This window comes from Acipenser ruthenus, chromosome 13, assembly GCF_902713425.1.
Source record: "Acipenser ruthenus chromosome 13, fAciRut3.2 maternal haplotype, whole genome shotgun sequence".
Taxonomy (NCBI): Eukaryota; Metazoa; Chordata; class Actinopteri; order Acipenseriformes; family Acipenseridae; genus Acipenser; species Acipenser ruthenus.
In genome coordinates, this window is record NC_081201.1 from 29347577 (window position 1) to 29363938 (window position 16362).

Below are 16362 nucleotides of genomic sequence, written 5' to 3' on the forward strand. Positions count from 1 at the left end.
ATTTCAGAATTAACACTAAAGAACACGTTTTATTTGAGTTTATTATTTTAGCTTTTCCAAGGATGCAGAAGGTCATTCTGTTCTCTTCAGCTGGTTAACAATGAATTGGTATATCCTGAAAATGAATTTGCCTCCAGGGAAAGACATGCCAGAATTTTACAATACCAATTTAAAATTGCATGATCTGCAAGAGCCTGATAGTCTATCCAGAAAGAATGTGTTTTGAATGTGCCGAGGTTTTTACTCATTCAAGACCTGCATCATGTTTAGAATCAATATTTGCATATACTGTACGATATCAGAAAACAACAGGTTATATACTATGATAAACAATTGAAACAGAAACATCTGATATATCATGTCATGTGAAAATTAATACTAGAATATTTTAAGCCTAATACTTGAATATTTTGTTATGATTTAACATTATTGTCAATATGAATTAGATTATGGTTTCCACTGGATTATGTATTGAGGGAAGAGGTCTAAAAATATATGAGAAACATGATATCTAAATATGTGTTTATAAAGCCTTTTACAGTACACACAGGATATGTTTCTGGCAACATACCGCATGTACATCTAAGCCTATGGTACAGAACATTAAGCGTTCTTGTTTTTCACAAAATAGTTTCAACAAGAATGGTTGACAGATAGTCCCAGCTGTAATTTGTAGACCATCTCTGTCACACACATCCTGAAGGCCGTTGGCTTTTGTTACCATTTTGCACCCACTGATGTATGTGTTTTTCTGGGTCATGTCATTGCTAAAGGGGGCAATGGTAAGAACAATTTAAAGTGGTTTGGTGCATTAGACTAATTAATTGTTCCTCTGGAGGAACCATGTCAAGCCTCACTCATAAATGGCCAGGGGCTGTTTGTAACTTTAACTTGGACCCTGGATGTCTGATATCATCTTCTCAAGAGATTCAAGAACCAGAATAGATCTCCACAAAGTCATGGACTTGCAAAAAGTATTACAGAATATGAGGGTGGCATAACGTACCCTGGTGGCCACTAATAATGATGGTTTGGGAATTGGGGTTATTAAGGACATGCTATGCCAAGCCACAAGCCCTTGAGGATGTTTCTAGTATTTTGTTTTGTCTGTTACTTTGAAGGGACACATTCTGTTGCTGGTCACAGATTATTTTATTTATAGTGGGTTTTTCTATCGGATAATGTATATTCTCTAATCTACATTTTAACTTTTAGGGAGTGGAAATTCTTAGTTAAATGGGATGCTGACGTGATTACTACTAAAACAATAATGAAAATACACATACATCTAATAATGTGCCAGTACTAAATATTGCTAGAATGGCATCATGTTTTGGACATTTGGGACAGAAATGTATCATCATAGCTCCATTTTCTCTTTTACAGAGCTGCCACTGTATTTCCCCACATGTCTCTATTCCAAGCTATATTTCCAACTGTATGTTTAACTGCAGGTTGTTTTAGACAGATGGTAGGGGCTATCCAGCTTGAGTAGACTGCAGAGCTGCAGTATTTTAAAAACCCCATTCTCTTCTCAACTGCAACTGGCTGGTCTGACCACTGTCAATCTATCCTATGGGTCCTCTTGGGTTTTTATTCTGGCTGAGCATCTTGGTTTAGTTTACTGATCTAATACCACTGCCCTATACTGTGTTATTCCCTCTGGTGCTTTCCCTGAGGAGTGATTTACTGTCCCCTTTATTAGTTAGCAGCATCAAATACAATAAAAAGACAGTGGAACAGATCTGAAAAACAGATGGTTTGACCTATGACAATGATGCCTCCTTAGAACAAACAAGTTTTAGTACAAATGAATACATATAATCAGTTTACTACCTTGCACAGTTGAAGTATACTTGGAAGTAAGTGAATTACTGCAGTACTTCAACTATGTATTGTGAAATAAATAGCATTAGCACATATCAACACATTATTGCAAAGGCAGGTTATATTAATATCATATCTATTATTGCAAAGGCAGGTTATATTAATATAATATCTAGTTAGCAGATGACCATATTACTATAATTTAAATTTCGTTTTTATTCAAATCTAATCACGAGGGGAAAAGTAGTTACAATCCCGTAAATTTCCACTAGAGGTCTCTCTAGCAGTTATCTGACACTTGTCATGCTGAACACTAAGTTGTACTTCCTGTACTAGTGGCATTTTGCGGTAACCTTGCAGTGCATAGTTCATACGAATTAACTTTGTTACAATGTTGCACTTCGCAGGTCGTCAGTTATTTCAATGCCGTTTTAAAGATCTTTCTAAATTAGGTTCTTTGGCGTTGATTGCAGCTAGATTATGCAGCTCACAACCAAGTAAGAATCCGGTGGTGTATTTTGACATTGCTGCAGATAACCAGCCCCTTGGGAGAGTCACCTTTGAGGTAACAAAGTTGTGTGTTTAATGTATTTGCGAATTGATTTTGTAACTGACTGTAATTGCATACGGTATCCTTACATTCATCGCTACTATATTATATATTTACAAAATATTTGCAAAAGCATTTAATTAACTCTTTATTGACACATGTAGGCTTTCACTAAATTTCAAAGTACTTATACTTTTCATAAGTGTATCTGAATACACGTGCTTTACTACACAGTACAGACGGCTTTTAATAATGACATTAAATTACATAATACTAAAGCCCCACTGTGTGTAGTGAGTGTACGAAAAGGTAAAATCGACTGGTATTGGACTTCAACGGAGTAAACTTGGAAGCTGAAGGGTGCCATTTTCTTTTAATATCGTGCTGTGTTTTTTTATTTTAATTGGGTGCGTTCACGGAGATCACTCTTAGAAGATCATTGGTCAGATTCTGCACAGAATCTGCGCAGAATGATCTCTGTGAACGAACCCATTGTATATGTGTTGTGTGTAAACATACGTAACCATGTTCCACCAGCGCACGTGAATTTTTTTAATGTATAAACGATATTATGCGTGTCAAAAAACTGCATACGATTGCTAACCACTACTATAAACATTATTGCTATTCACTGTGAAACGCACTTTGTTAATGCATACTCTATATAGTTGGTGTTTAAATGTAGGCCTACTCTATTAAAATACATAATTATTAGTTTGTGGATGCAATTTATTCATGGCATGCAATACCACTAGTTAAAAATACATGCATCTGCTACTAGTAGTAGAGTGGACTTTGTGCTTGTGGAGGACCAGGACTCCAAATTAATGTCGATTTCAAGAACATAAGAACATAAGAAAGTTTACAAATGAGAGGAGGCCCTTTGGCCGATCTTGCTCGTTTGGTTGTTAGTAGTTTATTGATCCCATAATCTCATCAAGCAGCTTCTTGAAGGATCCCAGGGTGTCAGCTTCAACAACATTACTGGGGAGTTGGTTCCAGACTCTCACAATTTGCCTTCAGGAGTGCTTTAATTGCTACCAGTGTAGAGTGAGAAAGTGGTACATCCTCAGAATATGGTACACATACCAAAACTTGATCTGTATAATGTCAGAAAGTGGTTCGGATTTTGTTAAACATGCAGTCTATTGTAATCTGATGGGTGTTTTGCAGTTGTCAATAATAGATACATTTGCCGTTAATTATACATATTTCTTTTTTGCAAACTTAAAATGGAAACAGACAACCAATTTCTCTTAAAAGAAAAAATAATTAACGACGAACAAGACACAATGAGAAGTCACTGCAAATTTGCACAAGTAAAACATTTTACAAGACCCAGTGTATTGCATATGATAAAACAATTGCATACTGTTTTCTTAATGTTGGAAAAACATGATAAATTACATTAAAAACAATGTAAAAGACCGAAAATAGCATAACATACCAGATTTGAATGGGCGTTTCGCTGTTTTCTTAGTGGAAGTTGATTAGGCATGTAAAACTTTGTAAAACTTTTTAACATGTACCTGAATATAACACTACACTGGTACAGTCAACCGGAGGTGGAGGAAATCTTTAAAAAAAAAAAAAAAAAAAAGGTTCTTGCTTCCTTGTGCTGACGCATATTAGAAGTTGATATTCAAATAAAAGGTCATGCCTACAGTTTATTTTTCATTTCAGTCTTCCATTGTGCTTTTCATGGCGAACCCTATATCCTAAGACAAAAATACCTGGCAGGTTGTCTAAATGCCAACAAAAGTAATGTGGACAAGTAACACCCACACAATGAAAATATATGTGTATCAATTTTGTTTTGCAGTTGAATGCAGATGTGGTTCCTAAAACAGCAGGTAGGAATGCTATTATCTTTTTTAATGTTACAGTACCCTGTAAATGTGGTACATAATGCTATTTTGCCTGCCAGAACTTGTCCAACAAATGCTGTATCTTACTGTAAGTTAATGACAACAAATCACATACACATCCATAAGGATCTAAACTGAAGAAAAATATTGGATTCATCATAGAAATACAATTAAATAATTGAAAACGTCATAAACCTAAAAAATAATATAAGATTTGGTTACATATAAGATGAATACAGTAATTAAATAGTCAAGCTGACTGCAGTTTACATGTAAACACATACTGTTAGAGGTTACACAAAGAGAGAATAATTGCTTCAACTGGTATGGTTAGTGTGTATTTTACTAATAATTATTATTATTATTATTATTATTATTATTATTATTATTATTATTATTATTATTATTATTATTATTATTATTATTATCTGTTTTGACAGAGAACTTCAGAGCACTCTGCACAGGGGAAAAAGGCTATGGATACAAGGGGTCAATATTTCACAGGGTGATTCCCCAGTTCATGTGCCAGGTATTGTCTTTCTTTTTCTTGGTCAAGGCACTTTGTTTCAAAAATCGAGGCAGCAACTCTGATGGATGGAATGGGTTTAAGTTGGAATAGTTACACAGGAATGTTCAGGATCTCCCCTTCAACCAAGTCCAATTGCAAGACAATCAACTACCAATTAATTGGAAATATAAAAGGCTGTATCGACTCTCTGAAAAATGATGGCTCCAAGAAGTTTTAATATTGTCTGAAACAATGTCCCAGTCTATAAAATGCGGAGTTAACAGTGTCTGTGTTGTACCCCCCCCCCCCCCCCCCCCCCGTGTATGCTATTTTAAAGTAATGGTTTCCACTGCATTGTTTTAGGGTGGAGACTTTACCAATCACAATGGCACAGGAGGGAAGTCAATCTATGGTGCAAGGTTTCCAGATGAGAACTTCAAACTGCAACACACCGGGCCAGGTATGTTTAAAATAATTAACCCTCCAGCAAGTATTGGGACAATATTGGGACTTAAGTCCCAATACTTGGAGGGTAGTATATTTAGATCTTGGTATCCCTGAATAGATAATAATCCTATGTGTCCCTCGTGTTCATGTGAAAATCAATTTTGAATGGGATGCATTTCAAAAGTCCATAATTAAAGTGATAATATGGGACCATTGCAAATCAAGATACAGTAAAACTTCTGAAGATGGCGAGTCTTGTATATTCCCTAAATGCCGTTAGGTGCCTGCATTTATTTATTACATATTTTTGTGTTCATCTCAACCACATTTCTCAGTAAGTGCAGTGTAGCAGTGGTGTCCTTGTCATGCATAACAAGAGAGATGTGTTCCCCCATTCTTCTTGCAGGTGTGCTGTCCATGGCCAATGCTGGACCAAACACAAATGGATCTCAGTTCTTTATATGTACCACCAAAACTCCATGGTAAGCTTATCTAGTGTCTTTAGTTTGTATGTGCCAGAAATGAATGATTCAGTGGTATAATGCTTGTTCCTAATGTTTTCTTAGGCTGGACGGAAAACATGTTGTGTTTGGCCATGTAAAGGAAGGGATAGATGTGATAACACAAGTTGAAAAGTATGGTTCTAGAAATGGGAGCACCTCCAAGAAGATAACTGTCACAGACTGTGGAGAACTTGTGTAAATGTACTTCTCTTGTTCATATTTGTTGCTACAAAAAACAAAATACTGAATAAAAAGTCACTTTTTTTTCAAATGGCTTCTGTATTGTAACAACTCTACTCATTCATGTGTTAACTGTCTTCCTTTCTCATGGTAAGTAGGGTGTTTGTCCTTTGTTTGCAGAATATGCACGCACTCATTACCAACATATTGGAATGGTGTGCCAGTAGGGGGCAGCACAGGCCTTTTTTGTGGAATTAAGAGTTGTTTTTAAACTACAGTCAAAGGCAGCAATTATATAAACATATTGCTAAGAAATTGAGGGAAACATTCAATCAGTGAAAAAAGTGGATTTATTTTTATAATGACAAATCAGTAAATGACACCATTATACTAGTTTATTGTGGAAGGTTTGGGTATCGCACAGCATGTGTAAAACTTTATCATTCAACATACCAATCTAGAAAGGTTTAAGCTTATTTTTATTTAAGAGCCCACTAGTTTGTACAAAACAGTTGCTTGGTCTACCTCAAAGCCCACGCTTAAAATGTTTTGCATTTAAAAAAAAAAAAGAAAGGTTTTAGAGTTCTCCTGAGTAAGCTACGTGGGTATTGGAGTATTTATGTGTTACTGCCATTTACTCCTATATCTCTGCTCACTATACATTCTAGCAGTAGCAGATGATCTTGGGTGGTGATCCTAGCTTCAGGTGAAGTGCATTTTTTGTCTTTGGACAGATGCTTTCTACCCACATACAGCTCCGTACATATGGATATTAAGTAGTGTAGCACAAGAGCACGCACTTACAGAAGGTTATCATAGTCTTGTATTGTGTGTGTGTGTGTGTGTATTTGTAAACCATTTTTTAAAAATCAACAGTTTATCGAATTCGCCAAAATCCATTCTAAAAGCTCTGTAATAAAGGCAATCATTGTGTTCTTCGTGTGACAGATATGCAAGCTCAGTATTTCATATTGAGTCAGTGAATAGGAGAAATGAAAATCCACATTTTCTACCCTCCTATCTGCACTCTGCTGTATCACAATACAGCAACAACACCCACAAGGTAGCATTTTACAAAAATAAATAAACCATTACTGAAATAAAGAAAGCCCCTCTGAGAAAACCAAAACTGCAGAGTGGTTGTATGTGGAACTTTATATATGGATTCACACGAGTCATGTGACACTTAGGTCATTCCCTCCCCCCCACCACCATACTTGCTGATCATCAGCTCTGCTTCAATCAAATCAGTAATGCCCCTCACACACGCACTTCATTCCCCTGTTTTACATGCCAAAAATTATGTTTAAGCTGTTATTTTTAATATCCGATTCCACAGCATGATCTTTGGGCAATGTCCTTTTTGGCAGTTTTAATTTAGCTTCTAGATTCCTTGAGGGGAGGGAGGGAAATCTCAACATACCAATCCACCCAAGGCCCCCCCACTGGTGTATGTGTCCTCCTGGCAGCACTGAAAAGCTGCCCACTCTCCCAGCTGGGGAAGTGTTGGCAGTCTTACTAGGGAAATAGAACAAATAAATGAGCTAGAACATGCTTTGCCAAGAAACATATAAAACCGAGGAACACAAATAATAGAAATCACACCGTATATCAACACCTCTTTTTAAAAAATAGTTTAAATAGCACTGTCCTTCCATACTGTAAGTTGATTTTATCAAAGTGACTTTTAATGTTTATTCATTTAGTTTTTCTGCACATATTTCTCATGTTTAGAAAAAATAAATGGTGCACTAATGTACACTGTTAATAGTTCTGTGCAAAAACCTAAATAAATTGTGTCTTCTCATTGAAGGTGATTTTGATTTTTCATTGGATTTGTATGGAAAAAAAGCTGGAAGTGGTAGACAATATGTTTTTGTGAACCGCTGTAAAGAATATAATACAGGGAGAGAGGTCATACTGTAATATGATAGAATTAAATCAGGCAGACTTCATTGCTGGCATCTAGGATTTTCCAGCTCAGAGCAAGATAATGGCAGTTTTAGAGAAATCATGTAAACAAGTAAATAAAATCACATCTGAAGGTACTCTACCTCACTATCTAACACTTATCTATCCAAAACAATTAAAGTTTAAACTGTAAAATAGTACCTTCAAAAGACTTTGTGGTAGCTGCAAGAGAATATGTGGATTCAAATAATTACAACACACAATGCACATGATTCACACATTTTACCAATTTAGGAATTGATAGAATGTGTCCTGGACCTCCGCAGCCTTTCATCCTTTTGGACAATCTGCAATATAGTTATAGCTACTTGAATAAACTGCTGCAGCTAGTTTGGTCCTGATAATGTTTCTTTTCAGGAAATTATCGAGATGCTTTTTTTAGAGTGCAGTTCCAGTTTCCTCTCCAACAGGATATGGAATCATGCATATGGCTTCCAGTTACTATTTATGCAACAGATACAAAACTATCAAGTGGAGAATAAAGCAAAAGCGGACTCTGTTTATCACCTAGTAATAGTTACATTCATATTAACATTTATGACAAACTATTGGCAAGTCTAATATAGTTACAGTTCTTATAAATAAATGAAAAAGCTAATATGAAAGTATTATAAAATAAGGATTTGGATTCAGTTATAACATCCAAAGTTGTTCCATACCAGTATTTTAAATAAAAAAGACACAAAAAATAACTTTCAATATTTTAATTCAGCAATAAAATAAAAAAAAAAAGTACTATAAGCAAACTTTATACCTAACCAGTAAATAAGGCACATGTCGGAATGCCATTTTATGGACATTTACAGCAGAGTTACAGTTTTTGCAGAATTCCATAAAGCATGATTTAAAAAGTAGAGCAGTTAAGAAAGATGCTACAAGGATAATATTCATGGCAGTACAAGTAACACTTGGTGGGTATAAGGGGCACTGTACTATTATTGGTGGTATCTCACCGGCAGAGAACACCCATATGATGTTCTGTATTACTCTGTTCCCACTTGTGGTACCTCATGGTACTGCCTCCCCATGCAGTCTTCCTGGTGCTACACTGAACATTCCACCATGCTGCCATGAATACCCTTGATAATACACCTCTATAAACTGCCCTACCTTATTTAATCACCATGTACATTTCCATTTCCAGCCTCTCTGCATTTGTCCAACATCATTTTAGCTGTATATATATAATATTGTTAGAGAAAGAAAATCAAGTAAACATTGGTAACTGAACCATAATGCTATCTACACACACACACACACCCACACATATGTATATATATATATATATATATATATATATATATATATATATATATATATATATATATATAATTTAAACTACATTACATTCAGAAAAAACACATGTTAGTTTGTGAACACTAGTATTCAATGTAGTGAATAAGGCATACTATTTCCTATATACTGGGGTAGAACATTAGGCAAATCTCCCTCTTAGCATGGTAACATGCATTAAACATAAGGATACATTTCAAGGAAACCATACATGTTTCAAACAATTTTAAAATGACATGCACATTCTATCATACGTATACGTCTCCCATCATTGCTATATGTCTCACTTATAGAAAAGTTGTGTCGTTTCTACGTTATGCTGAAAATAACATATCCACATTAGTTTCTTGTTGATATTACTTTAGTAGATTTTGCATACTAGAAGAACTCACAGTTTATTGTGCTTGTATACAGTGGTGTCAGTTTAAAAAAAAAAAAAGTTATTAACATTTTCTTAAACAACAATGTGTTCCATAATTGTATGAAAGCATACTTCAATATTGCTTGTAATTACTATGCCTCCACAATAATATATTTTAAATGTAATATAAACATCATTACTCCTTCTAGCTAATAAACTTTAATTACAATTTAATACTGCTCTTTAAAAGGATACAATACTTTCCAAAATACACATATATGAACTGCATTAACCATTTTATAATATTAGTTTAAGTACTTGAATAATATACGGTATTGTTTAGTTAATACTGATAATATTTTCATCCAAACAAAACAAAGTAGAAAAAGGCTTTTAAGAGAGCAAGGCTTTTTAAGAATTATGTACCAACCTTCATATAATATTCTATGTAGACATCAATATTTCCTTCTTAGCGTAGTTTTGTTGCGTACTTTATACAGACAAAAAAAAGCATACTTCCATTAATATTTTCTGCAGGATATCCCCTCAGATTGTAAAATACTTAAGAAAAACTCATGGCTTCGTTTGTATTCCAATAAAAAGACCCTTTTTAACAAACAAACAAAATTTGACATCACAAACAACATTTTAAAATAGTGAATATCCTTTTAAAAAATGGTGGCCTTCGAATATATACAATAAAAGGGCATTGCAAAAGATATCTATGTCAGGGAAAGAACTTTTATCATTTGCAACCATTTAACATTTTTAACATCTAGAAAGGTTTCCAAAATACACACACACAATATACTGTGTGAAATGGTATATAAACTTTGAAACTCAAAAGGAACTGTAAAAGTCAAGTATATGTAACACAAGATAAATACATCTGCAAGCAAAAAAACTTCATGAACAGGTATATGTCAAAGTTCTAGTTCTACACATGATTGTCCCATTTAAACCTCTCTTACAAATCAGAGCAGTTTTTCATTTGATCCTGAAACTGAAAGATGTGGCTTACTTGGGTGTTGTGTAACAATAAACAATTGCTTTTGTAATATGACCTTAATTATGGTTTCTTTAAGTAGTACTGATGAGTTCAAATAATACAAAAGTACCAAATTCAATGTCATGTTACAATAATGGAAATAAACCCAGGTTAGGTTCATTCTTACAGCACTGAAATGGTATTATATGGGGGAGGGGGGGAGGGGGATGTTCAAAATAAGATTATATTAGCACAAAGAAAAGTTGTAAAACAAATGTTATCATACAAGGGTCTCCCTCTGAAATATATATATCTAACTATTTTTTGCTTCCATGATTTCTCAGGTTTGGTTTAATCAGTCATCGAGACACATTCGCCCAATGATGCATTTACACAGAATTACCAGAGCATGCCAAGTCAACTAATCTAAGTGGAAATGGGCATAAAGCAAGTATAACATGCAAGTCAAATATTCAAGTATATAAGCATTAAAGAAAAACAATAGTATGCTTTGTATAGCTGGATAAGCTCTGTTTAGCAGTCAGAGATACTTTACAAAAGTACTTTTTTCTTACAGAAGATTTTATGATGAAGTGTTTAAAGCTATCAAATTCAAAGGCATCAATAGCATTCATGCATCGTGCCGTCATGTTTATTTTCTCTTTCCTCATCTCACACCCATTATATCATCATCACTTTGAACTATCTGTCACCTTCAGGTGAAGCTCAACACTGCACACGCCCACATCTATTATGTCACTCCCCTCAAGTTTGAACACTGCAGATTTTTAACCCATGAATTGCCAGTTCCGGGCATTATCCAGGATTCCTAACTACACAATTACTGTAAATTCACTTTTTTGTCCTACATTTTTTTTCCAGAGTGGAATTTGCCAACACTTTTTTTTATAGTATTAAAACTGTGCTACTGTTTATCTGGCTCTTCAAAGGGTTAAGGTTCATATTCAAACCCTGAGAAGAGTATAAAAAAACCTGCAGTTACCCTACTTAATGCATATCAGACCATGGCTGTTTTGTTACAGATATGTTACAAGAACCCCTGTATAGCCCTGTCATTTGTAAAGTCTACCATGAGCTGTCTTCAGATTACATTTCCTAGCTGTCTCTATTTTTGCCAGTTGGAAATTTTAGTTAGCACTGGCTAACTAATGGGGTTGGGGAAAACTTACCAAAGCTTACCATTTCAGTGCTTAAAGCATAAAAGTATTTCATTCTCTTTCTACAGGTCTACTTGTGAAATTTAAGCTGGGCTCAATATTTTTTTGCAGTACTGTCTGTACCAGCTTTGCATATTACTTAAAATACTGAAGAGATAATGATTCTACACAATTGCAAATCATGCACATCAGTACTCACAACTGAGCCATATCTTACATTTTAGTTTTAGCTTTAGCAGAGCATCATTATAGTAAACAGGAAAATCTTTGAAACATCATACACAAGTAGAATGGTACATGTTGTAAGTATTTCAAGTTTAGTTTCCCATATTAAAAATTTAAAAAAAAACACACAGTACATTACTATGTATTTATAAATGTCTGTTACAATTCACTTGTTAAGAATGCCCCCATAAATGCCATGGGCTTTAAAGGAAGGTTCCCCTCTATTACTAGAGTTTCCAATAAAAAAAATAAAATAAAACAAACAATGCCTGGATTCTTATAATTAACTTTAAATGACTTAAACAAGAGTGTTATAAAAACCCTTTAAGCAGAGATGCAGTGCAGTACTCTGGGGTATTTAACTTCAATCATGAAATAACAGGTAACAGCTCTCCCTGCATCCTGGCATCAAAGATGTAATTCTGGACGTGTGTTGACACCAACTGCATTGTTGTGACCTTTAAAACCAATTTGCCTATTGGTTCTAAAGGCTTAACCATACGAGATGCAATTACAAGTTCAAACGTTGTGTCACCACTCATGCTAGGTTGCTAAACCCAGCTACACATTCAGCTCACCTCACTTTTTGCCTTTATAAAAAATACCTCTACCACTTAAAGTTAAACAATGATTGACATTTTTAAAAAAAAGCGGTAAGTTAATATGTCCATTTCATGTGTACTGTGATTAATAATACAAAGTAATTAATAGTAATTTTAAATAAATAATACAAAATTATTAGCACTTTTTCACAATTTTTTTGAGGATTTTTAAGCAACTTCCCATACGTTTATGTAATTGTTAGTACCTTTGTTAATTGTATTTATTTCAGGTAATTACCATTTATTTCACTTAAATCATTGGAATTATTAAAAATAGTTTGTGGACAAATATGTAGGTTAAAACAGATTACATTTTTAAAAATGTGCATCATTTAAAAAAAAAAAAAAATAGTATAGAAACTCAAATCTACAAATCATGACTTCAGTTCACAATTAAGTATTTCAAGTTCCACTCCTCATTTCAGCCTCTCTACTAATATGACTTTTCACTTAATTTTCTTCTACATCAGCTTTCCACCCCCGCAGTGTACAGTATGTGGTTATAGTCAGCCTGCACATACCCTAATGTATTGAATATAACTTAAGATTCAGTCCCTTTATTGTTACACTGTGAACATAGTGCTGTCTAAACTAAGGAACAGCTGTTATACGAAGTATAAAAGTCTTAAGAAGTACAGAATTGTGTTGATTTGAGTGAATAACTCAGTAAAGTAATTTATAATGGTTTTACAGATAAATATGATTCCTATTGAGATGATTACTATAGTTTTACTATAATATTGTTTAATGTCAATTAATAACTTTACTTTTGAAGTATTTGACCTCAAAACTACACAATCCTTTATGATTATCTTATTTATAGGATATTTCTGTGAAGGTATTACATTTAATAACTGGGAGCGATGAGCAACTCAACTAAAACTAAAAGATATGGAGCTTAACAACAGCAACAAGCTGCAGAAAAAACCTACAAATCTAACCATGGATCATTTGCTTTCTTGCAAAACTGACCAACAGATACACACCTTTGGGATTAAAGTCATACCTTAAGAAATCTACAGCAATTCCTGAGCTCATAAGGAAGCACTGTTTGAGAAGGTATGTGCATGTCTTTGCTAAAATCAACAGAATTGCACAGTAAGAAACAGACAAAACCAACAACCCAGGCATGGCAGCTCTCCAATAATAAATACTTAAGTTTCATTATTCAACATAATACCTGGGGACCAATTCTTTAACCCCTGCTCAGTTAATTCACAGTTAATTTAATGTGCTATTGACCCAATGAACAGTAAAGGCACAGACGGGCCTCCTTAAATAGATATTTTTTCACCTGGCCAGGAAAGAAAACAAAGGATTCTGTAAACAACAACTCAATAGACATCACTGTGAGGTGTTCTATTGCAACTGATATGGGTAACAACAACAACAACAACAACAACAATAATAATAATAATAGTAATAATAATAATAATAATAATAATAATACTGCCAAGGTCAGTTATAATGCTTTGATCAACATTATGAAATCAGAAAACTCTTACTAGGAAACATGGTGAAACTAAGTACAGTAATACTACTAGTAGAACTAAATTGTAGTTTGAGGGCAGCAGTGTGGAGTAGTGGTTAGGGCTCTGGACTCTTGACCGGAGGGTTGTGGGTTCAATCCCCAGTGGGGGACACTGCTGCTGTACCCTTGAGCAAGGTACTTTACCTAGATTGCTCCCGTAATAACCCAACTGTATAAATGGGTAATTGTATGTAAAAATAATGTGATATCTGTAAAAAAATGTGAAATAATGTGATATGTTGTAACAATTGTAAGTCGCCCTGGATAAGGGCGTCTGCTAAGAAATAAATAATAATAATAATAATAATAATAATGCTATAAATATAATTTCAAAATGATACACCGACACTGGTGAATATGTAACATTATATTGGTATTTTAAGGCCTATTAGCAGTGAAGACAGATAAAATTTGGCACGTTTTCACTTTGTACAGATCACACTGACAACGAACTCCTGAAGGACAAGCGGCGGGACAGGGCAGTGAATCTTTTCCGTCACTCATTGCACGCGGCGGCAGTAGTAGCCGAGGACTTTGCATTTTTCACACAGGTGCTGAGGATGCTCCTTGCTCTGGTCAGAGACATCCAGGCCATCAGGTTTCTCCAAGGGCCGCTAGATGAATAAAGAAGAGAGAAGAAGAAAACACTTGAACCTCAAGGAAGGTAGTTTAAATTCATATTGCATGCAGTTGTATAGGAAAACTAAAATAGAAAACTTTGCGAACTGACACTGCGCCTAGTCAGTATGGGAGCCCAATTAGTTACTGGTAAGTATAATATATATATATATATATATATATATATATATATATATATATATATATATATATATATATATATATATATATATATATATATGATGTTTCATGATTGGTGCTGGAAGGAATTTATTTTGGCCTAGGCCCTTGGCAAATCTTTCTTCATGTAACTATTATTTTGGCAGATACTGTACCCTTCCCTCCTAGAAGGTCTACAACCTGCACTGTACAATTCCAGTCTGACCAAATCTGGTGTCTTAGCTGATTGTGCTGCTGTGCAGAGATGCAATGTTTTATCAAGATATTTGTTTAACACAATTAAATAAATGTACCTGGCTTCCAAATGGGTGCCTATGTTATGGCCAGCTACATTCTTGCACCATCTACATGATCCTTTGTCTTGATTGTTAGCCCAGCTAGCTGCTAATAAAAAATAAATGCCTCCAAAATGAATTTTTTTAACATGCTGTGATTAATGTGAAAACACACACTGCATGTCTGTTGATACAAACCAGCTTGAAAAGCAGAAAAAAGTCCAGCCCTGGGAATCATTTTCTTGGAAATTGTGCAAAGGATACTGGGAATGCCTTTTAGTGCCAACATTTTTTTGGATAGCTATCATAAACAATAGTTCTGCAATCATTTGTTTTCTCGCCCTGAATTGACAGAGCTCAGTTTTTGGCCCAAGAGCCACCAGTTGAGAAATGTTATTGTTACTAGAATGTTTAAGATGGATTTCATGAACATCGGAAACCAGGTTACTAAGGGCCAGTTGGAAGAGACAATGCAGCGTTTGACTGGAGTGTGTTTTGAACAGGTCATGAGGTTGAGTCTATAGAGACTAATATAGATGAAAAAAGCAAATACACTAAATGTGGAACTATATTTTAGGATTTAGATTAAATAGTTGTTTTGGGTAAAAAAATAAAATATATTCTTCCCAAAACTAAGGGGGATACAGTTTCCCTCCAAGTCCCAAATGATGGTTTCTGGATACCAGCAGAAAGGAGAGTGCTTTGGCTGTTGTGACTCAGCTCAGCCTGCTTGGAATAGTTGAAATAAATCTGTTCATAGTGACACGCCTGCTCTACAAGTTATGCACCAGTCTGCATCCATTCATTGGACAGCATTCCATTTTTTTTTTCTCAAACAGAGATATCAGATGTGAAAGTCAGAGTAAGAGGCCCCACCAGCCAGCCGTTTATCAGTGTAGTAGTGAACAATGATTGGCATTAGGTTGCAGTTTAACGATGCAGCTAACTCTGCCAGCAAGGTTAATATCTTCATACTCTTGACTGCTAAAGACATTAAGCTCATTAACTACAGTTTATGGTAAATCCAGCTTGCTCCAGGAATGACGTTCAATATGGTAAAACAAGTAGAGAGACCACTAATCTTTTTTTTTTTTTTAACAAATAAAATGACATCTTTTAAATTCCCAATGAAGTACACTAAATGATAAGCTTTTTTTTTTAAACCACAATTTCCAACACTTATTTGCCTTTTCCATTTCAGATGCATGTCCTTACAGTACTGTGTAATAATCTGCAGTGCTCAACATATACTTCTGT

General features: G+C 34.7%; 2 protein-coding genes across 2 annotated transcripts in view; one reads left to right on the top strand and one right to left on the bottom strand.

Moving 5' to 3' along the window:
• The first annotated feature begins 2126 nt into the window (after window positions 1-2126).
• LOC117418199 (peptidyl-prolyl cis-trans isomerase A-like) lies at window positions 2127-5977 on the top strand. The gene is made up of 6 exons (XM_034030935.3): window positions 2127-2392; window positions 4200-4230; window positions 4686-4774; window positions 5117-5213; window positions 5607-5682; window positions 5767-5977. The coding sequence occupies exons 1-6, from the start codon at window positions 2219-2221 to the stop codon at window positions 5900-5902; spliced, it is 603 nt and encodes a 200-aa protein (XP_033886826.1). The 5' UTR covers window positions 2127-2218; the 3' UTR covers window positions 5903-5977.
• Window positions 5978-8543: 2566 nt separating this feature from the next.
• LOC117418198 (zinc finger CCHC domain-containing protein 24) overlaps window positions 8544-16362 on the bottom strand; it is a 55463-nt gene continuing 47644 nt past the window's right edge. The window contains exon 4 of the mRNA XM_034030933.3: window positions 8544-14646. Within this exon, the coding sequence (XP_033886824.1) occupies window positions 14533-14646 (114 nt within the window). The 3' untranslated portion in view covers window positions 8544-14532. The remainder of the gene's footprint in view (window positions 14647-16362) is intronic.

Bases quoted from the DNA above. Each gene is read 5' to 3' on its own strand.
- LOC117418199 (XM_034030935.3), top strand. From the start codon at position 2,219: ATGTTGCACTTCGCAGGTCGTCAGTTATTTCAATGCCGTTTTAAAGAT. The intron at 5,214-5,606 runs GTATGTTTAAAA...TTCTTCTTGCAG, and splicing joins ACTGCAACACACCGGGCCAG to GTGTGCTGTCCATGGCCAAT. The intron at 5,683-5,766 runs GTAAGCTTATCT...ATGTTTTCTTAG, and splicing joins TGTACCACCAAAACTCCATG to GCTGGACGGAAAACATGTTG.